We start from the raw sequence: 26,528 nt of genomic DNA, 5'->3' as shown, positions 1-26,528 counted from the left end.
CAGCATCACGGGGATCACGTAACGTAAGAACGCGCAGCAAATACGTCGTAGAATCATCGCGATGATGAACACGGCATTGAAGCTCACCGGCAGAGCGAATTACACCAGACGCGACATCCAGTCACGAAGAAGTTGCTTGATGAAATCTTGGTAAAAGTACTCCAATACGGTACTTCAGTGCCGATTGTTGAGTTTATGCTATATCAAATGCCACCAGCACCAGCGAGAGACTCTCGACAACATGATTTGACGGCTTGAACGACTTCATTAAGGCGAAGACTGAGGGCTAAAAAGTATGCATTGGTGCCTCCACAACAAATAATGTTGTGGTCTTTGGCAGAAATAAATTAATGATTTCATAAGAAATTACTGGAAAAGACAATGCCATAATCATTTCCCAGACAACGTGGTTGTCGCCAACGGGTTCTCCTGTTTGAACACCTGAAGGTCGAACCGAGCACCAAAACAGAGAAACACCACCACCGGGTGGTCCGCCAGGCCAGCAAAACTACTGTAGCTGAGTGTAGCTGAAGAGGTGGTTTTGCTAATACTACCCAAGCTGTTCAGGTTAGACTCCAACCACTTGAGAGCACGCCCTGCTAAGAAGGCTGGTGCGGACCGCATTTGTATCTGAATTTTCTCCACATCACATTTTTGGCATTCGAGATCGGCTAATACTTTCTAGTTTACCATTAGTGGGATAAAAAACTACGAGGAGAGCTGCACGGGGTACCAGGGCAGTGCTTGCTCCGTCTAGATTGCTGGGATGGACTCATGGGGCCATGTAGAGAATCCCCATATTCTTGAAGTCGCGCTTTTTGAGCGACTTCTTCACCAGTGGCAGAGCTTCCAGGATGGACCCAAAATCTGGTCGCCGCGCTGGATCGTGATGCCAGCAGTGCTCAATCAGCTCCCCGATCTTGACAGGGGTCTGGCGGGGCAACGCGGGACGCATTTGTTGGCGGGCAACAGCGAAGGCGGCTACAGCGGGACACAAACACAATATTAGAATCACTTCAGTAGAGCCTTCACACTCGAAATGACCAAGGAGAGGCTCACCTTGAATCGGCGTCAGGCCGCGGAAGGGCTGATCTCTTGCTAGCAGCTCCCACAACACGATGCCAAAGCTGTAGACATCGGCCTTGCTCGAGTACGGCTCGTGCCGAATCACCTCCGGCGCCATCCACCTGTATGTCCCCGTTTCGGCGGTCAAATCGGACGAGCTGCCGATTTCGAGCACGCAGCTCAGCCCGAAGTCGGAAATTTTGGCCGTGCCATGAGAGTCGATGAGAACGTTGCCAGACTTCAGGTCACGGTGCATAATGGAACATAAGTGGAGATAATTCATTCCCTGTAGTAAGAAAAAGCACAAGTAATTAGGAACCTTTCCCCCTTAATGCATCAGTAGCAACACGTTTACCGCACCATCGCCATCTCCGATGCAAGGCGGAAGAAATCGATCGGCCCCCGGCGAGCACGGATCAAGTCTGTCAAGGTGCCGTTTTCCATAAATTCAAAAACTGCAAACAAAAGCAATAAAAATACAAAGACTGAGTGAACCAATCAACCCTCAACATGTCATCACGGTAAAACTTACCCAAGCAGTATCGCGGCGGATTGATGGCCGCTCCGAGGAACAAAACAATGTTCGGGTGGCGCAGCTTGCTGACGACTGCTACTTCGCGGTGGAACTCGTTGAGCAACTCCTCACCCAGGGCCTGGGTGTTCGTAGAAGAGTCGACGATCTTAGCGGCTACGTGGGTACCTCGCCACCACGCGCTGTACGTACTACCTGAGCGGCCACTGCCCACAGCCTTCTCCAATCGCACCTCATTAAGGTCCAGCTTCCACTCGGCCTTAATCTCGTTCTTGTCCACCATCTGCAGCACACCCAGCTTTTCGGCCAGGCTCACATTTTCATTGCAACCTGAGTCCTGCGAGCTTGCGATGCTTGGCCGCGTGTCTTCCTCCATGCTGAGTCTACGCAGGTTCTGCTCAATATGCGTGCGCAAATCGTCCTGGCGCTCATCGCTCATAAATGACCCCTTCACCACGAAACGATCCAGTAGCGTGCCGTCCGCAGTCGTCATCACATCAGCGTCCAAAATGTTGCCCTTCATCGTGGTGAGCCCCCGGGTAATGGCGTCCAGAATGTTTTCGCGGTCCAATGAGACCACTACGACCTCACACACGTTGGGTACGATCCTGCAAAGTAAACATACGCGACATATTAGACCACTCAAGCTGCACAGCAAGCAAGTGCGTGCGAGCAACAACGTACTCTCCGTTGTCGTCCTTCTTGAGCTGGGCGTTGACCGCGATGGCCGTGGGGTCCCGCTGGTTTTGAGCCAGCAGCCGCATGTGCAGCGGGACGTCGTCCGGGTTCACGGACAGCGCGTATCTAGCTGGCAGGCGGCGGAAGTGAGCCTGCACGGATGCGAACACGGGCTCATACAGATGGTTGAGCACCTTGCGCTGGCCATACGACCCGGAGGCTGACACGTACACGTCGCCCACCATGTGCTTGACGACAGCGCGGCACATATCATTGACCACCGAGTCCTTGAGCCCCCGCTGCACTCCCAGGGCCGACGGCTTGGGCGCCACGGGGAAGTATCCCTTCTTCTCCAGGTCGGCCAGAGCCTGGTAGCTCTGCGCCTTCTTGATACCTGTGGCGGGCTCGCTGAGACCAGCTGAGCCGTACGATCCGGACTGCGCCTTCGAGGCTGCATCAGGCGACTGGGCCGCGTCCATGGCTGCAATCTTTTGCGACAAGAGCCGCGCGCGAGCGTCCACGTCCTGTAGGGCCATGGGCGCGGCAGGCGGCACGTTGGCCCGCAGCGGCAGGTTCTCGAGGCGCTCGGCGATGCGCGGCAAAGACGACGGCGAGCGGCCGTAGACGCCGAAAGGCGAGCGACTGAGCACCTCCTCACTGCTCATGGCGTTGCTGCTGCTGCTGCTGCTGTGGTCGGCGGCCTCTAGACGGGCGAGGTCGGCACCCACGTGCGAGCCAGTGCGCCACTCGCGATACAGTAGACGCGCGTCCGAAGGCGAATGCACGGGTGGCGACACCGACACTTCGGCGGCCAAGTCGTCGGCGCTGTTCTTTCGGCCGAGTGGAGCGGGAGCGGGGAGCGTGGCAGACAGCTGCGCAGGGCTTCTGCTACTGCTGCTGGTGCTGGTGCTGGTCGTGGGCTGGGCGGAGTCTCCGCTGACTTGCATGGGGCGGACTGCGCGCTCTCGGGCGGGTGGTTGCTGTGTGTCTGTGCGTCTGCGGTCTACCACGTGCTCATGCGGGGATAGGGCGGCGCAAGAGAGCGGTTTCAGCTCGAATCCCGCCAATCGCCGATTTTAGCGCGCCTTTTTGGCTAATCGCGTGGCACTAACTTCCATCCCATTGGCGGAAAAGTGTGTTGAACCTGCGGCCGAACTGCAACCAGCGTGGCGCCGACAAGCATCTTAAGCGTGATGGTCCTGCGCCAGCGAATGCAGGGGGCAAGGCAGTCTTGCTTCTCGTAGCTGTGGGCGAAGATGAAAACTACGGCAACTAGCGAGTCCTCACTCTTGTAGGCGGCCACAACCACATGGCCACAAGCAATCATGGCGATTGCGCGCTGCGACGCGGGACCAGATACTTTAACGACAGCAATCGAATCGCTAGCAGCCTCTGCGCGCAAACCATCTCTGCCGCCGCAGATTCGGTGAGACCTTGATACCACCGTACATTGATTGATATTGGAAGCACGCCGCAGGGGGCAGGCAGCGACTTGCTGCCAATTAGCAGAGCGCCGCCGTCGACGAGGCAGATGGGAATCATGTGACAGGAGCGGAGATACGGTCTCTGTCCACAAGATTCACCTACGGTACGCAACGACTGGCGGGGAAAGATCCCAGAGGACCGGAACGAAAAGGCACAATGTCCCGCCCGCTCAAAACATGATGACTCAGCGAAGGCAACTTGGTCATGCGCAGCAAAGTTCTCCTCTGAGCGCCCTTGCTGCTCAGCGTCACCGCTCGTTGTCGTCAAACATCTGCCACCGAGCAGATGCGAATACATGTAGAAGGCAGCATGATGCACGACGCAGCGGGGACCTACCTAGCTGACTGGCCGCATGCCAACTCGACGAGTCAAGCGTGACGCCGCCGTTGTGACGGCGTCCATCGTCGTCCATCGTGGATGGCGGCCTGCTGTAAGTTACAGTTCAGGCAAGCCTGGCCCGCCTCACTGTCGTCAGGGTGCTACCGGTATTCTGCAACGGGAAGGTGCCTGTTCACACGGATTTGTGCAAAAGTCATGTTAGTACAGTGTATTTACTACAACAGTCTATTTGTTCACAAAGTAAAAAAAAGCGAGCCGACTTCTCACGAAGAATCATGGGCTCGCACCTGTCGCTGCTGATCTCGGCCACCATGCTGAGCGCGACACTGGTGTACTACTACAAAATGGTGCTGCTCACGGAGATGACCACGGAGGCCTCGCTCTTCAATACGCTCTACGCCGAGTACGCCACGCCGCAGATGATGGATTCGCTTCGGTACGTTCGCCGCTTCTGTAGCTGTAGCCTCCGTGTGCAAGCAGGGCCTATTATAATGTGCTATTTGCTTGATGTCTTGTGCAGAGCGGTGGAGGAGTTCTCTCTCGAGTCGGACGTCACGCCCGAGCAGATCGTCTGTCGCGCGCATGGCGACGCGCTTTGGGAGCGCAAGTTCGACTACGATTGGCAGCGTCTTCTGCACTGGTCCGTGCCAGCAACCTGCAGTGTGCACCTCCGCGGTGGTTTGGCAGGAACAAACTCCTTTAGACTGACTGTGAATTGCTGGTGTAGGTACCGGAAGCTCGTGTACTTCCACCGCATGGGTCTGCTAAACGACCGTTTCTTCCAGGAGTTCCCAGGCGTTTGTATGTTTGTTCTATCACGTTGATGCAAGTAGCAGACGATAGCACATGTACTGACATGCCGCTCGCTTTTCTCGTTGTAGCACGCACCCGCGAGTTCATCGGCCACGTCGAGCCCTTCGCGCTTGGTTCCTGCCAGCTCTACCAGGTTCGTCATCGTCAACTACTGTTTGGCGAATTAGCATTCCTCACCCGATCTATCACTTACCTTGGAACAGGAAAGCAACTGTTCCGAGGTGTTTGACTACCTGCGCGAGCTCTACGATCTCCCCAAACGCCAAGCAATCACATGCCCCGGGCAAGAGAAGACTACAACCGAGGGAACTGCCGATGCGGTCGCCAAGGAGGAACTGTAGGAAGTTAACGCATACAACAAGAACAGGCAGAAAGCACTGCCGCACACAGACAAGTGAATGAGCACATTAGAGCAAATACACATATATAAGGCTAGTTTGCATTCCTCCGTCTTGCCACCTTGGCGAGTGACTACGCTGTTCCCTCGGCGCGTTCTCTGAACCTCTCTCCTTACCGCTTGCTGAGATTAACGAGCGCCGAGAGGAACTTGGCCTGGTCGGCCGTGCGGTGCACGTACACGATCTTGTCGCCACTGAAGGAAAAGTTGCTGACGCCCTCGATGGTGACACGGCGGCCCTTCACGCTCTCGATCAGCTCCAGGAACTCCTTGTTCATACTGACACCGGCGCTCTTGACCGTGCCCGACAGCGCCCAGTGCACGCGGAAGTGCTGGCTGCGCGGGCCGCCGCAGTCCACCTTGGCGTGGTGCAGACGGACATCGCCGAAGAGGTACGTCGTGCATAGGTAGTCGAGCACCAGGGCATCCTTGCCACGCAGGTGCACAGACGAGTTCTGAGGGCCGCTGACGATCGAATCGTCTCGGAAGTACTTGACCGTGGACAGGATGTCGCCCGAGTTGTAGGCCTCCTCCACGTGCTTGATGATCTGCAGGCGTTTGTTCTGCAGCTGCTGGTACTCCTTGTCCGTGATGGTCAGCACGACGTTGGAGGCGGCGCCCGAGTCCTTCTTTTCCAGACTGCGGATCTCTTGCACCAGCATGTCGCGGTGCTGCTCGAGGCGCATCTTCTCGTCCTCCAGGTTCGAGATGCGGTCCAGCTTGCGCTGTCGGCTCTTGCGGGCGGCGATGCGGTTGCGTTCGCGGCGCAGGTTGGTCTCGTCCACGGATCCGTCCGACTCGGAGCGGTTGGAGTCGTTGGTGCTGCCCGAGGCATGCGCGGACACGTACGGGTCGTTTTCGTAGGCCGACATGCCCGTGTTCTTGGAGTACTGCATCTGGTTGACCATCTCGTTGAGGCTCTCGCGGGTGAGGCCGCCGTTGGAGCTCGAGTTGTCCATCACGTAGCGGTTCACGGGCTCGGCGGGCGAGGGCTTGTGCTTCTTGACGGAGGGCCCGCCGCGCGGCTGCATGGCGGCGTGCGCGCTGGACCGGTAATAGCGGTCGTCAGCCATGGCGACGTCCATGCCCGCAGAGGACGGGGGCGGCCCATGCGCGCTCATGCCGCGGCTGTCCATGACGGCGCTGGGGCCGCCGCTCACGCGGCCGTTGCGCGACAGGTGCATGGAGCACACGCCCTCGGCCACGGCCTGGTTCGAGCACAGCGCGATGGCGCACCGGTGCAGGGAGTTAGACAGGCGTGGGGCGCCGGGGCCGCCGCTGCTGGGTCCGCGTCCTCGGAGGCTCATGGTCGTGGCTGGCTGGGTGAGGTCGAGGCGCTTCCTGTTTCCGCGGGGGTTTACGCGAATGAGCGCGCAGTCGTTGTTGTGAGCTCCGTGTCTCGTCTGTCCCGCGCCGCTCGGCAGTCCATAGTGGGTCCAAGAGGTTTAACACCTTCAAAACACCTCTTGGTATTTGTATGCAAAAACTCCGGCTGAAATGGAATTGCCTAGGGTGTCGGCCGATAAAAAAGAGACAGTGCGGAGCGAGAGGGCGCGTGATTTGTATACAGGGGGGATGGCCTCGGACCAAATCGCAAGACCAAAAAACCAGTGCTCGGAAGTTGCCGTTTGCAATCTCCGTTGCAGCGACAACCGCTTCGCGATCGTCAATGACGGCACTAACAATAGCCGCTGAGCCGTGCGGCGCCACCTATGCTTAGACGGCCGAGAAGCGGTTCAGAGCGATAACGGTCCGGGGACAATTCACCGCCGAGAGGCAGGCCACGCTCGGCTGTTTTCTTTTGATTTGCTCGAACCACGCCCTTACTGGGGTGACTCAAAAATTACTGTTGGGCGCGAGAGGCGTCGACTGGTGGCGCAGCGAGTAATGCTTGGTCCGCGTGTTGCTTCACATGTACGTGTGCACCAAGTGCTTGCACACAGGCAGAATTGCTTCGTCAGGTTCTGTGTCGGCCATCCGATGCCGAGCGATTTGTGCGTTTGGTCCCCAGGTGGTCCGCGGCGCGTGGTTTTTACCGCCACGGGAAATAGTTTTGGCCACACTGTACCCAACCGAGTCGGGCTAGGGCTGCCACACACATGGAGAATATATGACATTTGTGACGACTGCAGCCATTTGTGACGACCAAAGTTATCGTCGATGAAAGCCAACCCCGTCACTATTATAACTAAGCACGAACGAGGCTGGAGGCCCCAGTCCGTGCCCCAGGAGCTGCGGGCTGCCAGCTTGCAGCAAAGTGACCGGCATGCCCTCGTGCCTCACGTTGCACAGTCAGTTTGAGCTGCCGTTCAAAAGTGCATAGACCCGGTCAAAATGGTCCGAAAAATGATCCGAAGCTTGCCAGTTTGGATTCCGTTGAAGCGCAAATTCGGATCTGACTGCAATATGCTGCAGCAGCGCGCTCGCCTCGTGACCCACGCCGGGCGCCGCCCGTGGCTTGCGCGCATGAGCACTATGGCGACAGGCAGCTCAGGCGCCCCCGTGTGCGTGCTGGCCATCCTGGAGCAGCACAAGACCTTCCTCCGCAGCCTGGACGACTCCGTCTACACGTTTCACAGCCCGCTCGTCGAGGGCTCCGTCGGCCAGCACACGCGCCACTCGCTGGACCATCTACGCAAGCCGCTGGCGCTCCTGGAGGCGCAGCAGCACGGCAGTGACGAAAACATGGTGCGCTACGACATCCGCGATCGCCACACGCCCGTGGAGAAGGACCGCCTCATGGCCATCGCGCAGATCGAGCAGCTGGAGAAGACGCTGCGCGCCTTGCCGAGCGGCGAGCTGGCGCGCCCGGTCCACGCCGCGTTCATGCTGTCGGCGGACGGCCGTGAGTTCGACTTCGAGTCCACCTTCAGCCGCGAGCTGGCGTTCGCTGTGCACCACTGCATCCATCACAACGCGCTGTCCAAGGTGCTGCTGCGCCACCACTTCCCGGAGCTCAACGTACCCGAGGGCTTCGGCATGGCGCCGTCCACAGCCAACTTCAACTTAACGCACGACAACTAACCTGCATCTTAGCGCGATAGTCAATTGTAAGCAGCAGCAGAATCAGTCAACCACCGTGTTCATTTGTCAGCTCGCCCGCCAAGAATGCCAACAGACGGCAGCCGTCAATGCCTTCCAGAACGCTCTCGATGGTGTCGATCCGAAGGCTCTCGCCATCCATGACTTGGACTTGTCAGGCAGCAGGTGAGCCATGTCCGACGTGCACGTGCTGATGAGTCAATCATTTCTTTTTGTCCAATGGAATGTGGTATACTTGGGACAGCTCGAAATGCGGCACAACGATTGGCTGAATACCTGTGGACATTTTCACCGACGGCGCACGTCACCAATACCTCAGTTTCAGATTCACTTCCGAGCCAAGAACAAGCAAGACCAGCAACAGAGCAACATGGTGAGCGCCAAGGAGACCGTGGAAGCCAAGATCGCCGCGTCCCCCGTGGTCGTGTATAGCAAGAGCTACTGCCCGTACTGCGCCAAGACCAAGACGCTCCTCACGCAGCTGGGCGCCAAGTACGACGTGATCGAGTTGGACCAGATCGCCGGCGGCAGCGAGCAGCAGGACGCGCTCGAACAGATCTCGGGTCAGAGCACCGTGCCCAACGTGTTCGTTGGTGGCAAGTCCATCGGCGGCAACTCGGACGTGCAGAAGCTGCACAAGGCCGGCAACCTCGAGTCCCTGCTCGAGCAGAACGGCGCTCTGTGAACCTCCAAGATGTAGCCACCGCCATAGTGTAGTCGTTGCTACCTTCTACGTAATAAACGACAAAGCTTAATCCTTACCGTAGTAACGCGCTCCCCTGCACATTTATCCACTGGGCTGTGACGACGAGGGAGAACAGGCTCCTCGGGGAACAGAGCTCGACAGTCGAGTGTGAAGTGATGGAAGCGGGGCTAAGTTCGCGTTTCAATTTGAGCTGTTTCTTCTGGTGGGACCGGCAGGAGAAAAAGAAATGAAGCCTGGACTGAAAGCTCCCAGCCGCTATTTTTCGCCAACTCGAGAAGGGGGGTCGACTCCACAACGCACCGCAGCCAGCCTTGCAGGCAATCGAGGTGCAGATGGAAGCCATCCTATTGTCAGGCTAAGCAGGCTGGACTGCAACGCGTGAAATGCCAATTTCAGGAAAAGTTAAGTATTTTGCGGGAATTAAGTAGACCAATCACTGACGCACAAATTTCACGATAAGACAAACTTTACATTAACAATAATACAGTCTCCTTTCCCACCCGGCAAGCCTCTCCGATAAATACCCTCCACGGGCTTCTTCATGTTCCGCAGCGCCAAGCCCAAGAAGAACAAGCGTCGGCGCGTGGCTGATGACGAAGACGAGCAGAACCCGAGCAGACTGAATGAGGACGTGAATATCGTTCCTGTGACCTCCGACCGACGCTCGCTCAACACCTTCTCTGTAGGTTGCAGCACCATCCAATGACAATCTCAATCCCGCCCTCTAATTGTACTGACACTGTTACACTACAGACTGGCGGCGCCAAGAAGGCCAAGAACGTGGTGCAGACGCGGTTGATCGAGTCCGAGCGCGAGATCGTGCCCCAGCAGTACGCGGGCGACGCCACTTACGAGACCCAAATCGACACGGAGAAGGATCGGTGAGCACCACCAAAGGATCCAGCACTGGACAAAGGCGAACAACATCAATGCTAACCATTTTACGTCTGCTTTGCTGTTGCTTAGAGATGCGCGTGCGGTGATGGAGCGAAGTATCAAGGCCAACCAGGACGGCAGTGCCGATGCGGACAGTGGAAAGGTGTATCGCGGCCAGGCCGCCTACAAGAGCTACATTATCAAGAAGGAGTCGCAGATCGGCATGAACAAATATACCGGGTACGTCGTTATTAGGGCTAGTAGGGAGGTTTGTAGCCGATCTGACACAGGGCTTCTTCATGCCGCAGCACGCAAGGCCCCATTCGAGCGCAGACCTGGGCACGCGCGATCTCACGCTTCGATTACCAGCCTGACATCTGCAAGGATTACAAGGAAACGGGATTCTGTGGCTACGGTGATAGCTGCAAGTTCCTTCACGATCGCGGAGACTACAAGAGCGGATGGCAGATTGAAAAGGAGTACGCGGAAAAGGAGAAGAAGCGGCAGAAACGGCTTCAAGAAGGACGAGGTACTTGCACTCGGCTCGGGAACCGTAATGTTCATTTAATTTATCGTTGCTGTTTATATTTTGGCAGACCCTGACGAGGAGAGCGACGAAGACAAGGACGGGAAGGAGAGCGAGAAAGAAGATCAGTTCGCGTGCACAATCTGCCGTGGCCCCTTCCGCAATGCCGTGGAGACAATGTACGTCAAAGTCTGAACGTGTGGTATGCTGCTATCGATTACCAACACTTTGGTTCTTGTCGTATGCGTGTGTGCTGGTATAGCTGTGGCCACTTTTTCTGCGAAACGTGCGCGCTGAAGCAGTTCAAGAAGTCGTCGCGGTGCTTTAACTGCAAGAAACAGACCAATGGTGAGTGGTCCATTGGGTTGTGCAGCGCAGTGGGATTATCGTACTGAATATGTTGTTGTGACACAGGTGTGTTCAACGCTGCCGAGAAACTGCGAGTGAAAGAGCGAGAAGAACAAGTCGCCGAGGCGGCAAAAGAAGATGAACACTTTAACGAGGTGAAAGACAGCCTACATGCTGAAGATGCAGCGGGTAGTGGTGGTGGGTGGACGAAAGTTGCGGGTTCGGCGCCGTAGTCTTGCTGTGCATACTTAAGTACATGAGATGCCAGCCATCACAATAAAGGTGTTGAATTTTCTGTCAACTTTCTACAACTCCGCGCTTTAATAAATATCTGTTGTGCTGCCTTGAGCAAAGCGCCGCGTTCTCCTCATTTCCAACTCCACATTTAGTAGCCACCCTCCTCCTCCAAGATCGTCTTGGCATACGGGTGGAACACAATCCACCCGACGAGGAACGGGTTCATGAGCTCCATGATACCATTGTTCCAAACAGAAAATGACGTGCGGCTCCACGGAGGCGCCATGGCTGTCTCGTGAATCAGCGTCATGAAGGAGCGCCCAGCCTGGGATAGCGCCACCGCGCTGACAAGCGCAATGACGTTCCACGTACTCAAATTGGTGGCGCATATCCACAGCATCCAGATCATCATACCCGCAGCACCGGAAAACACCGACACGACAAAGTCTGTAGATGCATGACTCTTCCAACGCTGGGAGCGAGGTGCCCACTCCGTTGTCACCAAATCAAAAAGGTAGTGACCAGATTCGCCCGACAAAATCGTGATGAAGAACGCAGCGAGCTCTTGCGGGAGGTTGTTCGCCAGGGGATGCTCAACAAAGTCCACGACTTCCATCAGAATGACAGTCACGTGAAGCAGCGCGACAGTATCCAGCGTCACCATCAGGAAACACTCCAAGAGTTTCTTGGATGCGATGATTCGCGAGATCACGATGATGACCCAGCCGGCCAGCGCCACGAACAAATAGTCCAGAATCGCCATTTGCGTTTCCGAGCCCGTGTAATGCGCGATCATGGTGTTCATCGCCGTTGCGGTGAGTGCGCCTTCGTGAACCATAATGGCAAAGCCGTCGCTTGGTGTAGGAGCGAGACAAGCGCACACCACGGCAGTAAACGAGCCTACCCCAGCGCACGCAGCGACAGTGTCTTCGCAGTATATGGCTACGAAGGTGCATATTGCAGCAATAACCGACGCCGCCATCAGCGTCACCACTGTCGGCGCACAGCGTACGTCCTGCATCCACTTGTCTGTAAATTTCGTCACCGCGAACGCCTTTGGCTCCATTATCTCGTGTAGTTCGCGTTCATACTCAGCTCGATCTGGTCGCGGTCTTTCTGGATCCCCGCCACCGAAAATTGCGGCCACGGACGTCTCGAGAGGGGCCAGAAATCGCTGGCGGATGCGATAGTGCCACCAGCTTTTCTGGAGTGCGCCGATCCCCAGACATACTTGCAGTAAGTACACGGAGCGGCGCGAGTGGCCCACGTGAATGGAGTAGAAGATGAAGGAGAGCAGCAGCGTCGCAGCCGCGAGGGTGGCGAGGAGCACGAAGAATTGACCGCTGGTCGATGTCGTCTTGGACGGCTGCAGGCGGCGGGGGTGCGAGCTGTAGCTGGTGTCCGACGGGTCCATGCGCCGCTCGGGCTGGACGGCGAGCTTCCGACTGAGCTAGCCGCCCTCAGGGTGCGAGGGACGGAAGGGGGAATGCGCGACAACCGCAATGAGGAACGCCGCGGTGAGCTCCCGCCACGGAGTGGCAAGAAAGGCAATGACAGGTGCATTTTAATCAGTGATTAAAAACTGGGTAGAGGGGTAGGTATTTAATACAAAACCTAAGTGCGGCAGATCCTAAAAGTGTATGCGCGTTTTTGATTGGTCGAACGAATAATCCCGCCAGTTGACTTGTCGTATGAGCAGCACTGCGCTACAGTTTTGCTCGAGAGCAAAGGGGGCTGGAGCTCAAAAGCTCGAAGCAACCAGATCGCAATGGCGTCCCTCCAACGTTAGAGTATGATACCATTGTCGACCACAAAGTCAGCGCTGGATCATCCGGCTTCGTGTTTCTACCACATGCTCGCCTCGCGAGCACATGATCGCCTCTCGAGATAGGCCGGGCCGTTGTAAGATTCATTCTGGCTGGATCTAGTGTTGCTGCGGTTCATCTCAACAAAGCGGAAGCTTGTACATGTGCAGACCTGTGCGAGCCGAAGAACAGAGACTCCAATTTCAAACTGCAGGATAAACCGAATTGGCAGCGTAGTGGTGTTCGCTATGTAAGTTTTTGGTGCAACCCCATAATAGTTAGCAACGGCATCTTTAGTAAGGACGGATGAAGAAGATCTACGCCGCTGCGACTTGGATTTGGTCGATCAATGCATTCAAATTTTGAATCACTGAGCTGGAAACATTGCAAGTACTGTTTTAGTGGATTCACATCAATTGGGAGCGGGCCGCATTTCGCATGTCAGGGCCGCCGTCCATCGGATGAACTTCTTCGAGCCTCGAAGAAGTCGAAGCTCGAGCGCCGCGCTCGGCACTCCTGCAGGAATCCTGCTGCTTCAACACATCTGAGGTGATAGCGGGCATGTGACTGCCGCGTCACTGCCACTGTTATAAACGACGCCGCGCCGTTCCAACTGCAATCCGGACGCAGCAAACTGCACGCTGCAGTGACTGCCAGTCAGCCAAGCAGAAGCTGCAGCCGAGTCGAGCCGAGCAGAGGACCCGGGGCGCTCGTGGATCGTTATTGCAGCGCTGAGATTAATGCCGGCCAGATGGGGAACGAGCCAGTCTCGCTCCGACCGCATTTCAACCAATACAGACGCTGCATTGTGTCTGGAGAAGCACCCACTGGCCAATAATATGTACGCAGCCCCAGCCCTCCGCACAAACTAACAGAAACGAAAAGCACGCCCCCTGCATACTGAGCGTCAGGTCAATTATTTAGGTGTCGTTCATGACGGAGGTGCTGCAGGAGCGGCCGCCGCCCGGCCACGCCGCGTGCTCTGGGCCCGCACCCGCGACGCTCTTCTCGGTGCTGACGTACGTGCTGCTGCCCGCGGGCGTCGTGACGCTCGTGGAGGTGGGCGATGCCTACCTGCTGCTGTTCCTGGGACAGCTGCTGCTGGCCGTGGGCGCCGTCGAGTGGAGCTGGCTGGCCTTTCGCATCCGCCAGCGCCTGCTGCTGGCCGTCAATTTGCACGAGGACGCATCGATATCAACACAGGAAACAGGGGAACAGAATGCGCAGACTCAGACACAACAGGCAGAGGACGAGGCTCGACGACTGCACGCGCTGGAGGACCAACCACTGAGGAGAGAAGACCCAAGGGAGAGCTACGCGCGCCTCCTAAGCGAGGCCATGCGTGCCAAGACCTTCGCCATCGCGCCGCTGGCGGACAGGATATGCGGCGGGCGCTGGTACGTCGCCGCCTTTTTGCTGGCCACGCTGGGTGCCGTCGTGAGCGTGGCCTTGGGCTACGCAGTGGAAAGCAGCGTCTTCAACGGCAGCAACCCCGCCTCGGGTTGGCGGATGATGGTCGGTGCGTCCGTGGAGGCGGCCTTCGTCTCCATCTTCTGCAGCTCCCTGGCGCCGTCGGGTGCCGACGCTGTCGTACTTGTGGTGTATCAGGCCTGCGTGCTTGTGGCCAGTCTCAACGCGTACCTGAAGCTGCAGGTTGATGTCATCGCCTCTGACGCGCAGGTTGATCCACTGTTTATCATCCTGGCGGGTGCCATCATTATCATCGTGTTCCGGGTCGTGACGAGCAAGGTCGTGATGCAGAGTTTGCTGCTCGTATTGTGCGACGTTCTCGGCCTCGTGTGTGTCGTGTCGCCGCTAATTGCCTTCGCAGACCTGATTGACCAGACGATGAATCAGTCGTTTCGGAACCAGCTCGCACTTTTCGTGCTTGTGGTGCTGGCCGCAGACGTGGGAGACTCCTTGGCTAAGGAGCTGCAGCTGCACTGGCCCCGGGTTTTCCAGTGGTGCCGCCACCCGCTGCTCAAGTCCGAAGCGACCACTAAGGATGTGGAAGCACTCGCTATTTCGTTGGCATGCGGAGCTATTATGATTGTGGCTGTACGCGTGGGCTCGGGAGGCGCAGACTTCAATACCGTGGAAGTGGTTGTGCTGTTTTGTTCCATCGCGCTCGGACAGTGGTGTAGACTGTGGATGACACACGTTCGGCAAATGGCCAAAGTAACCACCTCAGCATTTTATTTCCCCGAGGGAAGTCGAACGTGCGGCGTGCTCGATCGGATGGCCGTTTTTCTCGTGGCCATTATCGTTTACTACCCATACATCAAGCAAAAGTACTTCTCGTGAGAACGGAGGTGACACGTTCCGTTCTCACGAGTAGTATTTCATCGCCCGGAAGACAATTACAAGACCACGACAACTGGCGACCGCGTACGCGCAAAGCAAGGATGGTGCCCCTCCGGTAACCACCTGCGCTTCTTGCCGCATACCACTGTCATTTATTTATTTATTGGGCAAGGCGAACAAGAAGTGGCGCCACCAACACTGCGTGAAAACACGCCCACGTTACATGCAGCGCTTCTGATGAAGTGAGACTACACCATCCCTTAGGAAGCGACCAACGCGACCTCTTTGCTGTGGAATAAGCACGAGCATATGCGTCCGTGCACTTCAAATCGATGTTTCGTTCGAGGTGTTTCATGCTTTTAATTGTCTTCGCTTTGGAATGCTGCAACAAGTCAACTAAAAAGATCAATTTCGTTGGTGTATGCCATCAAAATAAAGTGCTCTTAACTAGCGATCGAATGCGGGTATTGGACTTCACGAGGTCTAGATAGATCCCCTCGCGATCCCGTGCCAGTGCCATTTTAGCAGAGTACTCAGCGGCCATTTTGCTCGACAGCTCGCCCATCTCCGCATACCTGGAGCGGCTACTTCCACCACTCTCGCCAAGACAGTCCATTTGGCTCTCCAGCGCCGAGATGACTTTGTCTTTCAGGGATAGTTGGTTCGAGATCTCTGACCATTTAGCATGATGAGCTTGTTCTTCATTGGGGTAGTTAACAGCGTCTGCGCTTTCAAGGAGCGTCTTGAATTCGTCTCGTCGGGGGTTCCACTCGTGCGCAATCAAAGCAGCTACTGTGGTCTCTCGCTTGCTTTTCTCGGCGGCGATCGACACGCGCAGTTCATCAATTTGCTTGCGGAAATCCAGGGCTGTCGCTGGGTCACAACCCACCAGAATTTGAACGTGACCACTAGAGTCTTCGACCGTCCTCTCGTTCAACAAGATTTGATCATTCATATGGCTGTAAGCATCCATCAGGCTTCTTTGATCAGAGCCGACACTTTGTAGCTCAGAAGCAGTCGAAGACCGCTGTTGATTTTCGCCAGCTCGCAAAAGGTGACCGAGTCGAGACTTATTGGGTTGAGTGTCAGGTCGAGGCAAGATATTTGAGCTGGACAGTCCTGGCACTGGCTGGTCATTGAGCAGAGATCTGAATATGTCGGTTGGTTTCCTCTGAGAAAGATCATCCACCCCGACATTGTGTACCACGAGAGCACCACCATTAGCTGCTGAAGGAAGCGAACGACCAACCTCCACGGATGGACCTTGAATCACCTTGACAGTATTCATTTGCAACACTGGCGTTGACGTTTGAGTTGAAGAAGCACACGAACCATTTTCAACCCCAGTGGAATTTTGCTTTCGCAACGTCAGCACCTCGTCTTCGAGCTGCTGCATTCGATTCATCAGCTTCCTCGCCCACCGCCGAACGCATGGTGGGCAACTGCATCCTCCTGCAAGGAGATCGCCACCGTGGCCTTTACTCGACCGATGCACGAAACTTCCTCCCATAGGCAACGTTTTCTGAGGTGGAATTGACGAAGGAGGCGTAGGTTGTGTCAACCCAGACACATCGGAAGGGGAGTCGATCGATAATTCTTCCGATGAAGCCTCTTCTTGGACGCGTTGTCTTTTGGCTTCAACATTTGCTGAATCCACGTTTTCACCCGCCTGCGATATTTCATCTGTAGCGCTTCTCTTCAAGTCTGGCTTCGACACAGTCTCGTTTGGCCCGTTGTGGCCATCTCCAGACAACGTCGATGGTGGGGCTCCCAGTTCGCCCAGACGTCCACGTTTCTTCAAATAGGCTTTACGAGCCTGGTACCTCGCCTTTGCTTTCCGTTCCGCTTCTTTCTTCAGGTCTTCTGCGTTCATCAGCAGCGTCGGCGTTGGTTGCGTTGCAGCTGGTGGCGTCGTGGGTGTCGACACGCTGTTCTTGTCTTGATCGCAGGGCTTCACTCTGTTCATGTGAATACGAAGGCTCTGCGGACTGGAGAACGTCTTGCCACACTTGGCGCACGTCCTGGATGCAGCAGGTCGACGACGCGTCGTCGGGGGCGCTGGTTTTTCTTGATCACAGGGCTTGACCCTGTTGAGGTGGCCCCGCAGTCCTTGCCAGCTCGCAAAGGTTTTGCCGCACTTGAAGCACGACTTGGACTCCATCTTGCCGCCCTCTGTCCGCAGAACAACCGGTTGCGACTCGCAGAGGGAGATGTCGGCCAGGTGCGATCGGAGACTCGTTCCGGATGGAAAGGTCTTGCCGCATTTCGGGCAGGGCAGACTGCCAAGCAGCTCCCCCTTAGAGAGGTCCGTCTCCTGACTGACCTCATCCACCTGGGAGGGAGGGGACTCGGACACGATCTCCTCACTCTGCGTCGTGCTCTGGTTTATGAAATCCCGGTTCTCTTGGTGCTCGTGGGGCTCCTTGGGCGGCAGGGACTGTTCGCTCAGGTGCCCGTTGCGCTGCAGCACGCCCAGCACACGACACACGGGGAAGGCCTCGTCCACGGCCTTGTGCGCGGCCATGGCGCTCGGATTCGGCGCCACCTCCTCAGTCGCCATCTTCGTCGGGGAGGAGATTTTCTTTTCAGACGCTTACCGGAAAACCAGAAACTTTGACAGCAATGAAATTCAATTTGATTGAAATGATTGTATCATATTTAATATTCCCTGCTTAGTGAAACCTTAGTGGCTGTAAAGGAATACGCTGCGATCATTGAAGGACAATAATGCGCTTGAATGCTAGCAGCATTCGACGATTGGCCAACGATTTTCGACGATAGAGAGCACAAGATTTCCTTTCTTTCAAAAAAGTATCAGGTGCATTTACCGTAGTATCAGCTGGTCTCAATCGCTGATAGCCATGGACGGTCGAGGTCGAGTTCCCAGAGCGAGCGCCATGACGTACCGCGAGCTGCTGGCGACGCGCGTGCTGTCGGTGGACGCGTACTGGGAGGAGCTGCGCGACCCGAGGCGCCGGCTCCCTAACGAGCGCGACATCCCGGTGCCCCTTTGGCCCGGCGAGAGTGTGCAGCAGTACGAGCGCGAGTTCTGCCGCTGGCTGGCGTCGCAGCGGCTGTCGCTGGCTTCGATGCGAGAGAATCCGGTGGCCGAGCGCAACTGCCGCCTACAGTTCGCGCAGACGCGGGTGGCGAGAGTGAGAGAAGGCGGGGAGACCCAGAGGCCGCCATCGCAGCGCGTTCCTCGCTCGCGGTCGCGATCCCGTTCTCGATCGCGGTCTTTTTCCCCTCCGAGGCGTTTTAATGGAGTGCAACAGCCGCCGCAGCGGCCGTATCCAGTCCGAAGAGAAGACAACAGGACGCACGCCTCCAGCCTTGAAAGACGTGTTTCTCCTGATAGCGGACGTCCCTTTGCAGCCAGACAACAACACGACCGAAGTTACTCCAGGGAGCGACCCCATCCAGCGCGGCACGTTGCTCCGCCTGAAGCTCCAAGAATATTTGACAACCGACAGCATACGCTGCATTCTGATACAAGACGTCGACAGGATTCCAGAACACCTTCGCCGCATAATGGCCCAAGTCAACATATTGGTGATGCCCAGCGTTGGAACAAATCACCGTCAAGATCACCTCGGTACAGCAGAGCGTCGTCACCTCCACACAGTGATTGGTCGTCGTCGCAAGTACGGCGATCGGCGTCACCGCATCTTGACAGCTTTCGCAAGCAATTACTAGCGAGACGGGTCATCTCACTGGAGGCTTTCCGGGACGAGATGTATAAACTTCGTCATGGGTTCATCCGCGAAGATGGCCTCAAGCGGCCACACGAAACACTTGTACGCATTCCCGTTATTCTGTGGCCCGGAGAGAGTATGGCGCAGTATACACAAAAATTCGAGCGGTGGCTCGACTCGCGCAATATTCTACTGCCTTCGTTGCGGGATAATCCAGCACGAGAGCGCTCCTTGTGGCATTCATTTGCGTACACAAGAGCTGGAACGTCCGATTTTGCTGAGTCAGCTCGTCCTAGCGCTAGATCGCGCTCTCCCGCTCGTGTGAGCTCACGTCCTCGTTCTCGTTCAAGGTCATCTTCCCGAAGTATTCGAAGGAGCTCCGAGAGAGGTCGCCCTCCCATGAACGCTTTTTATGTGGAGGATGTACCGGTGAAGAAGGAATTTGCGCCTCCTGAACAACTGCAGAGACCGAAATCTCCGCCTGCGACGATTGCTCCTCCTGAACATCCACACTTGTTCGACGGCAAGAATCGAACGGAGCTGTTAGAGAAACGAATTGTACCCCTGGACGTTTTCCAGAAGGAGGTGGACCAGAACCTCGGTGTCAGATCTGCCAATGCTACTGAGAGCAACGTATTACCTGTCATTCCTATTCCTCTTCATCCCGGGGAATCCATGGGGCTTTTTGACCACCGTTTCTGGACGTGGCTGAAAAATTACAACGAAACGAAAGACTCACTGCGTGGCAATCCAGCCAGAGAACGGAGGTTTCGTATGGCATTTGCGTACCTCAGGGTAAACAAGCCGCAAGCTCCAGCAATAATTGGCGGCCGCATCGCCGGAGCTCAAAAAGCTCACAGTTTCCAGCCGAATGTTGAGACTCATGCCAAGATACCCTTGGGCGTCTTGAAATCAGCGCGCGCACGTTTAGCAATGAATGCAAAAATGGTGGCCGATGATAACAAACGCAATGAACAACCTCAGTCATCGCACGGAGAGCCTGATAGCAAGCGCGCTCGGGTAGATGTGGAAGGCAAGACTCGAGCCAACGTGATCCCGGAAATTCCATCAAGTCGCCTGTCAGCAATTACGGAACAGACACGAAGTACTACTACACCCGCCATGACTGCATCGCAGCAAATGCCTTCATGGTCGACTTTGGCGTCAGCACCGACGACGACTTCGATACGGCCTTTTGCTTCGATGGTAGCATTGACACCTGGCTCTGTGCGCCTTTCAGCGCCATCGCAGGCAGCTTCAGCATCAGTTCGTGCTGATGTGGGAACATCATGCTCATTGGCACCTCCAGTACAGAGGAGACCGATTTCTATTATCCCGAAACCAGTGACGCCACAAACGGAATCAGCTACGCCACGCTCACTTGGAGCTCGAGAACCAAATACGAAGCCTGCAGCAGTATCCTCGAAGTCAGCAAATACTACGGTGGAAGCATTGGCGCCGTTGCGATCATCTTCCGTTTCTCTGCAGAAGATAATGCCAAGACTAGGGAAAGCTGCGGAAGAGGCACCAGTCTCACTACAGAAGATAAAGCCAAGGCCAGAGCAAACTGCGACTTCAATGGGCAAACCGGTGGATCCACAAGCAGCGCCACGCTCTTTGCTGGCAGCATGGCATACGCGTGGATCAGAGTCGACCTCAAGCACTCCATCGGCTTGCCCAGTTGCGAAATCTGCACCTCTGTCTTCATCGTCGTCTTCGTCAGCATCACCAGCAGTAGGAACACAAGTATCATCGGCAGTTGAGCCGAGAGAACCGCCAACACTAGCAGGACGAGCAGCGGCAGCAACTTCAAGTCGGAGTTCTCCGAGCGCAGAGCGTCCGGCAGCAGCGATCGTTCTCGCAACGACAAATGCAAGCACTGATGCCGTTGAGAACGACGGTGCTGATACCGACACCGCTCAATCGGAGCCTGACACGCCTCCAGCCGAGTCCGCGCTCTGCGAGATGCCCGATACCGCAGACGATGGCGAAGTGCACGACGGCGACGTCATGAAGCCCGATGGCTGCTGCTGTACCAAGTGCATGCGCAGCTGGGCGACGACGTTGACGGACCGCATGGACCAACTTGAGCAGAATGTGCACGACTTGAAGCGTGAAGTCGTCGCTCGGACTGCAACGACTGTTGAGTGAGACACCCACCAAGTAAACAAAAAGCAACGCGCAGGCAACTGGCATTTAGCTGCAGCCTTACCGCAGCAATGTGAACACCCTGCCTCTGTCAAACTCTTCCTGTAGTACAGCGCAAGCGCGTGAAAGACTTTAATCGCACTTAGTTGAGTCTACCCATATTGTGCCACACCCAAAGCCAGGATATCTATCCGCTGTTCGATGGCCGACCCTCATCGCCGTTACGACGCCACGCAAGACGAGTTCCCCAACTCCCGAGGCCGGTCCCCTCCAGGATGGAGGCCGCGGTCGCCCCAAAGATGGAGTTCTTCGTCCCCGGTTCGCCACCGTCGGTCTCCGTCACCAAATGCTGGGCAGTATCCATCCCAGTCACCTGCGCGCTGGCGTTCACCTGCCCGATACAGAAACAGATCTCGGTCGCCAGCGCCAAGACGAAAGTTGTCTCCGCGTCGGTCGCGCTCTCGCTCGCCTCCTTCCAACTACACAATTGAAGACCCACAGCACCGTCGCCGGAGACTGCTGGCGCAGAAGGTGATGTCCCTGGAGACGTACCACCGACTGCTGCTGGACCCCCACTCCCCGTGGTCCAAAACTGCTAAAAGAACGTCAATGCCCATTCCGGTCCCTTTAGAGTCGAACGAGAACGTGGCGGACTATCAGCAGAAATTCGAGTTCTGGTTGGCCCAGCGAAATGTGACGCTGGAATCACTGCGGCAGGATGTCATTCGGGAGCGCGGCTATCGCTGTAACTATGCCCAATGGCGCGTGCAAACAGGGTTTGGCCAACCACCTCCAAAAGTGGCTTCTGCTTATGGTCCTAAAGCCCTACGCCCTAGATCGACATCCTGGTCTCAAAACGGAAGAGGACGGGAGACAGAGCGTTACCCTCACAGCCCCGCAAGGACTTCAGCGCGCCAAGCTACAGAAGAAACTCAGGGTTATGCTATGAAGTCTTTGGCGGTGTCGACGGCTCCAGCATCAAGCTTTTACGATGTACGGCGGCGCACTGCAGATTGTTGCTGTAACACTTGTGATCGCAACTGGGCTGACCTTTATAAGCGCGTCCAGCAACTGGAAAGGATTGTTGCTCGACTTGATTTGGCACCGCCAGGTACTTTCAACGGCACCAGCTCCTCCCCATACGAGATTGGAGGTGGGGAAGAGCTGTACCAAGATGAACATGCGGTAACATCAAACTACATTGACTTAACGGACGACATTGAAATGACGGAAGATACTGATGAAGTTCTTCTTCATCATGAACATGTCACTCTAGATGACGGTGAGACCCGTGATAACACAGTACCGTCGAGAAGTGTGGAGGTTACCCCCACCGACAGCGATGTAAACAACGACAGTGCGTCGGCGACCGTCAATCCTCAAGCACAGAGCGATGCGCCAAAGGAAGAGTTGGAGCTGAAACACCCACGTGCTCAAACACACTTGCTTGACGCTTACAATCGACTCAACGTCCAGGTGCTACTGAAACAAAAAGAGGAGGAGGCAATGGTGGCTCGGATGGAGCTGATAATTGACGATGACGAGAGCAGTGCTGTGGACCTCAAAAGTCAAATTGATGAACTACGTAGCTCCATTAAGACGGAAAAGCATCAGCGAGACGCGGCTGTTGCTGCGGTTATTGTAGACTCGCGTGCTGATAACAGGGAAGAACTCGCGCGCGAACTCGAAAAGGTGGCCGCGTCGAGCGCACCGAGTGAGTTAGAAGACTTGCATGCAAAATGTGCAGGTATCGCGTCGAAACTCGCAGAAAAAGACAATGAGGTGGCGCGCTTGCAAAAGCAACTTCAATCTCTGAGTTCGTTGCACGTGGGCACGGAGGAGAGCGGCAGTTCTCTGGGAGAACGGGAAGCTCAAGGACTGTCGAGCAAAATTAAACTGGAGCGAGCTTCAAAAGCGTCGCTCGAGACTGAATGCCACAAAATATTCACTCGACTCATGAAGTCGAGTCATCAAATCCAAGCGCTTGTCACGAAGGAGCTCTCGAGCAATGCTTAGTGCCTGCGCCGCTGTGTCAGCTGTTTATAATAGCACCGACAGAGATGAATTTCAAGCAAGAATTTAGTGTTGACGGCGTGCAGGGAGCAACAACCATTTTTGAACAATTGAACTGCTAATTGCGCTAATCGCAAATACCATTCGCGTGTAGTGGTGCTCCGTCGACGTGACAACGTTTTTACCGAGTTCTGCCAGACCATCGCAGACTACTGTGAGCCAACATGCCACTGTTACATAATATGCGATCAATCGCCATTCGCTGTGCATGTGCATGCTACGAGAACCATTTCTCCAGTATCTTCGCAAACTCGTCCTGTGCTTCAAGGAGTTCTTCAAGGTATCCCGAAACAGCCACAGAACAAGTGTGAAGATGTTCTCATGGTTTGGTTGTTGCTAAAGAGCGATGGCGATCCAGCAAAACATCATTATGCTTCCTGTTCGCTCGCCTGGATTGTCGTAATACTTGACAAATCGCACTTACAGCGATGGCTATTTCAATTGCTTTTCGCGCTCAAAGAAGTCTCGATGCCGCCACCGCTTGCTCTCGATGGGGCACTGCCGTCTCGACGGTCCCAGCGGTCTACAATTCTAACGCCAGCGGTGACAGCAAGCCCAAACACGCGCTCACGTGCGAGTGCCTACGCGGACGAATTCCGCCCAGAGCGACTGGAGCGAGCAAGACAAAACTCTCCCTCACCTCCACCCAGGGCGGTTCCTGTGTCTCTGTCGGGGGAGACCCAGGAAAAATACAACCACCAGTTTGAGCAATGGCTGGCAGGGACAAGCGAAAGTTTGGAAGCAATGCGCGAAGACCCGAAGCGGGAACGCAAACTCTGGCTCGCCTTCGCCTCGCAAACTCATAAGGTTGGGGAAATAGCGACGTCGCGAGGTCAGAAGCGCAATCTGGACGGCGAATATGACGCCTTGTACCAACGTTCTGCCTCTTTTGAGAGGAAACGATTGCGACAACGAGATGCGTCCGTGGAGAGCGACAAGGGTCCTGCTCGAGGCTTTGATGAAAGAGAAACTCGCACTTCGACGACCTTGAGGCGACACGGAGAAGAATTTTCTAGGACTTCGAGGTCGCGTTCACGTACACATTCAAGCGAGTCTAGAGGTGAAGATCAGCACTACCATCGACATGAAATGCCTCCACGAAGTCGGACGTCGCCCCGGCACCGATCGCCATCATCTCTGCATCATTTTTCCCGTGACCGGAGCGACCAGCCGCTTCAACCAAGAAGCCGAGCAGAGATATTGACATCACGCGTTCTCTCTGCAGAGGACTATATGCGTGAGATTAAGGAGCCCAAGTCGAGAGGAGCTCGTCGTCAGCCAGATGGAAAGCTGGCCAAAATACCAAAGCCATTGTTTGCAGGTGAAACCGAACATGATTATGAGCAAGCATTTGGGCGTTGGCTGCATCACCGGCAGACGTCGGAGCTGTCGTTGCGCCATCAACCCCTAAAAGAGCGAGTATATCGCTACCATTTCGCACGACAGCGAGTTGAAGCCAAACCAAGATTCGATCATCCTCTCTGTGACAGGCACACACAGTCGCCACTTTCAAAGTCACGAAGTCATCATTTCGAAACACAAGAACTACCGCCCGCACTGCATCACGATGGTGAGCATGGACAGCGAGACAACAAGACAGAAAATTTACCCCGAAAATCTTCACGGTCAACGTCATTTTCATCTTCCGAGCCCACGGTGCATAGTGTCGATATTAATCACACCACGCACGACCCAACTTGCGGGATTTCTCGAGCTAACTGGGATACACACCATCGTAATCCTAAAGAGGAAAGCGGTCATAATGATACTGGCTCCAGTATGCCAGCAATATCTCCAAGCCCCCAGAAGAGTGTGCATACAGACACAACAAATATCCCAACTCGCGCTCCTCAGCAAGCACCAAAAACACATCAGGCCGGATCAAGCAAAAAGAATATTGCTTCCGAAGACCTCACAACGCATTTATTACGCACTCCTGACGGAGAGGAAGACGCCTCAACCTCTCAAGACACCCCTCCAAAGTGGGCGCTGTACTTGATACGCCGTGTACAAGAACTTGAGAGTGCAGTAACTCAACTGCAACGTGAAGTTGAGACTTACCGTGTCAAGGACGGAGTTCAACACTGTTCATCTTGTGATCACGACAATGTGTCTGGCGGTGCATTAAAACAGAAAGTTTTAGCTTCCACCAGAGCTCCTGGAACTGCAAACAGCAGTAGCAAGAAGGACGACAACATTCAAGTACTGGATTTAAATATTCATGACCTTCTTGGCAACGAGAACAATTGTGATGCAGATACGCCACTATCCACAACAAAATATGGCACTCAAAGCAAAGCGGATGCCGCTAAAATTCCCCAGCCTAACGAGGAGATTTATCGTGAGGCTACGCTCAACCTAGCGCATGCCGCTCAATTACGAGTAAAAGAAGACTCTAAGAAGCGACAGGTAACGGAGGAATATGACCACCTGAACGAACAAATCATGATGAATGAGACTGCTATCAACGACGCGCGGGACTACGTAAAAGCTATCAAAGACGTCGATGAAGCTATGGCGATTGAGCAGCACAGCCAGATCATGGAGCTCGTCGTCTCAATTAACCAAGAGAAGGAAAAGCGCGCTTCTGCGTTGGCCGCTTTAATTATGTTCACGTGGACTGGGAACAAGGACACTTTGCTGTCCGTTCTAAACGAAAAGCCGTCAGCAGCACGAAAAAATGAAGCAAGCCACGAGAAATTGGGGGCGATTTCTTGTCGGATCGAGCAAAAGAACAATGAGTTAGAGACTCTCAAGATGCATTTGAACGAGCAGCTCGAGTGGGTGAGAGACATTCCATCCAGCGTCTCGGAGTCAGGCAAGGCTCTGCGATTCAAAGCTCTGCGAAAGTTATCCAGAAGGCTGACCAAGGAGCAAACGGCAAGAAAACAACTTCAAAAAGAGCGTGAAGATATTTTGATGTGCTTTTTGCAAGACGAGGAAACCCGTAAGCTCGTCAAGAAATTATTATGAAGAATTTTTGAACTGTTCAAACGGTGTTGATGAGCTTCAAATCGCGATATTTGAGTTGGGTACCCGCATGGTGTCTCCTCATCTCGCGCCTCGACAGCGGTTTTCCCCCCGCCCCTCAATGGACGCTGCTGGCCAAGCGGTTCCTCTCCCTAGAAGAATTTTGGCGGGGAATGCACAGTCGCTGGAGTAAAACCCTTCCTCGAAAGACGTCCAAGGCGATTCCGGTGCCGCTCCACACTGCTTTGTTGGGCATCGACAAGGAGTTGTTTTCACATTTTCTTAGCAAGCAATCGCTTGATGACACCGGAAAAGTATCTTGCTTGCTGCACTGTTCCAGACTGCACTTTTGCTTGGCACACAGTCGTCCGGCACAGCAACAAGAAGAGACCCGGTTGGCATGACACCTATCAACCTCATGCTGCAACTGTGTGACCCTTTTTTTCAAGTACTTGCACGCAGTTTACAATCTACAAAGCCCATTTCCAT

At 55.2% G+C, this 26,528-nt stretch overlaps 12 protein-coding genes across 12 annotated transcripts; 7 read left to right on the top strand and 5 right to left on the bottom strand.

The window, feature by feature from the left end:
- Nucleotides 1-772: 772 nt before the first annotated feature.
- On the bottom strand, nucleotides 773-3,222 carry KRP23_6659 (Serine/threonine-protein kinase STY17; the record flags this gene model as incomplete). Its single annotated transcript, XM_067891876.1, has 5 exons — nucleotides 773-981; nucleotides 1,060-1,351; nucleotides 1,426-1,520; nucleotides 1,598-2,205; nucleotides 2,282-3,222. The coding sequence occupies 5 exons, from the start codon at nucleotides 3,220-3,222 to the stop codon at nucleotides 773-775; spliced, it is 2,145 nt and encodes a 714-aa protein (XP_067746191.1).
- A 1,152-nt stretch (nucleotides 3,223-4,374) lies between these two features.
- Nucleotides 4,375-5,253, top strand: KRP23_6658 (uncharacterized protein; the record flags this gene model as incomplete). Its single annotated transcript, XM_067891875.1, has 5 exons — nucleotides 4,375-4,535; nucleotides 4,620-4,739; nucleotides 4,827-4,900; nucleotides 4,981-5,045; nucleotides 5,116-5,253. The coding sequence occupies 5 exons, from the start codon at nucleotides 4,375-4,377 to the stop codon at nucleotides 5,251-5,253; spliced, it is 558 nt and encodes a 185-aa protein (XP_067746190.1).
- A 169-nt stretch (nucleotides 5,254-5,422) lies between these two features.
- Nucleotides 5,423-6,616, bottom strand: KRP23_6657 (uncharacterized protein; the record flags this gene model as incomplete). Its single annotated transcript, XM_067891874.1, has 1 exon — nucleotides 5,423-6,616. The coding sequence occupies one exon, from the start codon at nucleotides 6,614-6,616 to the stop codon at nucleotides 5,423-5,425; it is 1,194 nt and encodes a 397-aa protein (XP_067746189.1).
- A 1,099-nt stretch (nucleotides 6,617-7,715) lies between these two features.
- KRP23_6656 (FK506-binding protein 5) lies at nucleotides 7,716-8,333 on the top strand (the record flags this gene model as incomplete). Its single annotated transcript, XM_067891873.1, has 1 exon — nucleotides 7,716-8,333. One exon carries the CDS (start codon nucleotides 7,716-7,718, stop codon nucleotides 8,331-8,333), a length of 618 nt encoding a protein of 205 aa, XP_067746188.1.
- A 388-nt stretch (nucleotides 8,334-8,721) lies between these two features.
- On the top strand, nucleotides 8,722-9,036 carry KRP23_6655 (Glutaredoxin-C4, chloroplastic; the record flags this gene model as incomplete). Its single annotated transcript, XM_067891872.1, has 1 exon — nucleotides 8,722-9,036. The coding sequence occupies one exon, from the start codon at nucleotides 8,722-8,724 to the stop codon at nucleotides 9,034-9,036; it is 315 nt and encodes a 104-aa protein (XP_067746187.1).
- Nucleotides 9,037-9,598: 562 nt separating this feature from the next.
- Nucleotides 9,599-11,040, top strand: KRP23_6654 (E3 ubiquitin-protein ligase RNF113A; the record flags this gene model as incomplete). The annotated part of the gene is made up of 7 exons (XM_067891871.1): nucleotides 9,599-9,739; nucleotides 9,811-9,938; nucleotides 10,024-10,173; nucleotides 10,242-10,462; nucleotides 10,530-10,638; nucleotides 10,722-10,807; nucleotides 10,874-11,040. 7 exons carry the CDS (start codon nucleotides 9,599-9,601, stop codon nucleotides 11,038-11,040), a joined length of 1,002 nt encoding a protein of 333 aa, XP_067746186.1.
- Nucleotides 11,041-11,192: 152 nt separating this feature from the next.
- KRP23_6653 (uncharacterized protein) lies at nucleotides 11,193-12,458 on the bottom strand (the record flags this gene model as incomplete). The annotated part of the gene is made up of 1 exon (XM_067891870.1): nucleotides 11,193-12,458. The coding sequence occupies one exon, from the start codon at nucleotides 12,456-12,458 to the stop codon at nucleotides 11,193-11,195; it is 1,266 nt and encodes a 421-aa protein (XP_067746185.1).
- A 1,324-nt stretch (nucleotides 12,459-13,782) lies between these two features.
- KRP23_6652 (uncharacterized protein) lies at nucleotides 13,783-15,153 on the top strand (the record flags this gene model as incomplete). The annotated part of the gene is made up of 1 exon (XM_067891869.1): nucleotides 13,783-15,153. One exon carries the CDS (start codon nucleotides 13,783-13,785, stop codon nucleotides 15,151-15,153), a length of 1,371 nt encoding a protein of 456 aa, XP_067746184.1.
- Nucleotides 15,154-15,580: 427 nt separating this feature from the next.
- Nucleotides 15,581-17,713, bottom strand: KRP23_6651 (uncharacterized protein; the record flags this gene model as incomplete). The annotated part of the gene is made up of 2 exons (XM_067891868.1): nucleotides 15,581-16,026; nucleotides 16,636-17,713. 2 exons carry the CDS (start codon nucleotides 17,711-17,713, stop codon nucleotides 15,581-15,583), a joined length of 1,524 nt encoding a protein of 507 aa, XP_067746183.1.
- Nucleotides 17,714-18,050: 337 nt separating this feature from the next.
- Nucleotides 18,051-20,999, top strand: KRP23_6650 (uncharacterized protein; the record flags this gene model as incomplete). Its single annotated transcript, XM_067891866.1, has 3 exons — nucleotides 18,051-18,308; nucleotides 19,269-19,620; nucleotides 20,572-20,999. The coding sequence occupies 3 exons, from the start codon at nucleotides 18,051-18,053 to the stop codon at nucleotides 20,997-20,999; spliced, it is 1,038 nt and encodes a 345-aa protein (XP_067746182.1).
- A 184-nt stretch (nucleotides 21,000-21,183) lies between these two features.
- KRP23_6649 (uncharacterized protein) lies at nucleotides 21,184-21,613 on the bottom strand (the record flags this gene model as incomplete). The annotated part of the gene is made up of 2 exons (XM_067891865.1): nucleotides 21,184-21,475; nucleotides 21,549-21,613. 2 exons carry the CDS (start codon nucleotides 21,611-21,613, stop codon nucleotides 21,184-21,186), a joined length of 357 nt encoding a protein of 118 aa, XP_067746181.1.
- Nucleotides 21,614-22,220: 607 nt separating this feature from the next.
- On the top strand, nucleotides 22,221-23,012 carry KRP23_6648 (uncharacterized protein; the record flags this gene model as incomplete). The annotated part of the gene is made up of 1 exon (XM_067891864.1): nucleotides 22,221-23,012. The coding sequence occupies one exon, from the start codon at nucleotides 22,221-22,223 to the stop codon at nucleotides 23,010-23,012; it is 792 nt and encodes a 263-aa protein (XP_067746180.1).
- Between the last annotated feature and the right edge of the window lie 3,516 nt (nucleotides 23,013-26,528).

Source organism: Phytophthora ramorum (assembly GCF_020800215.1).
Source record: "Phytophthora ramorum isolate Pr-102 chromosome Unknown Phyram_PR-102_s0005, whole genome shotgun sequence".
Lineage (NCBI taxonomy): Eukaryota > Oomycota > Peronosporomycetes > Peronosporales > Peronosporaceae > Phytophthora > Phytophthora ramorum.
This window is presented reverse-complemented; position numbering and strand designations above follow the sequence as displayed.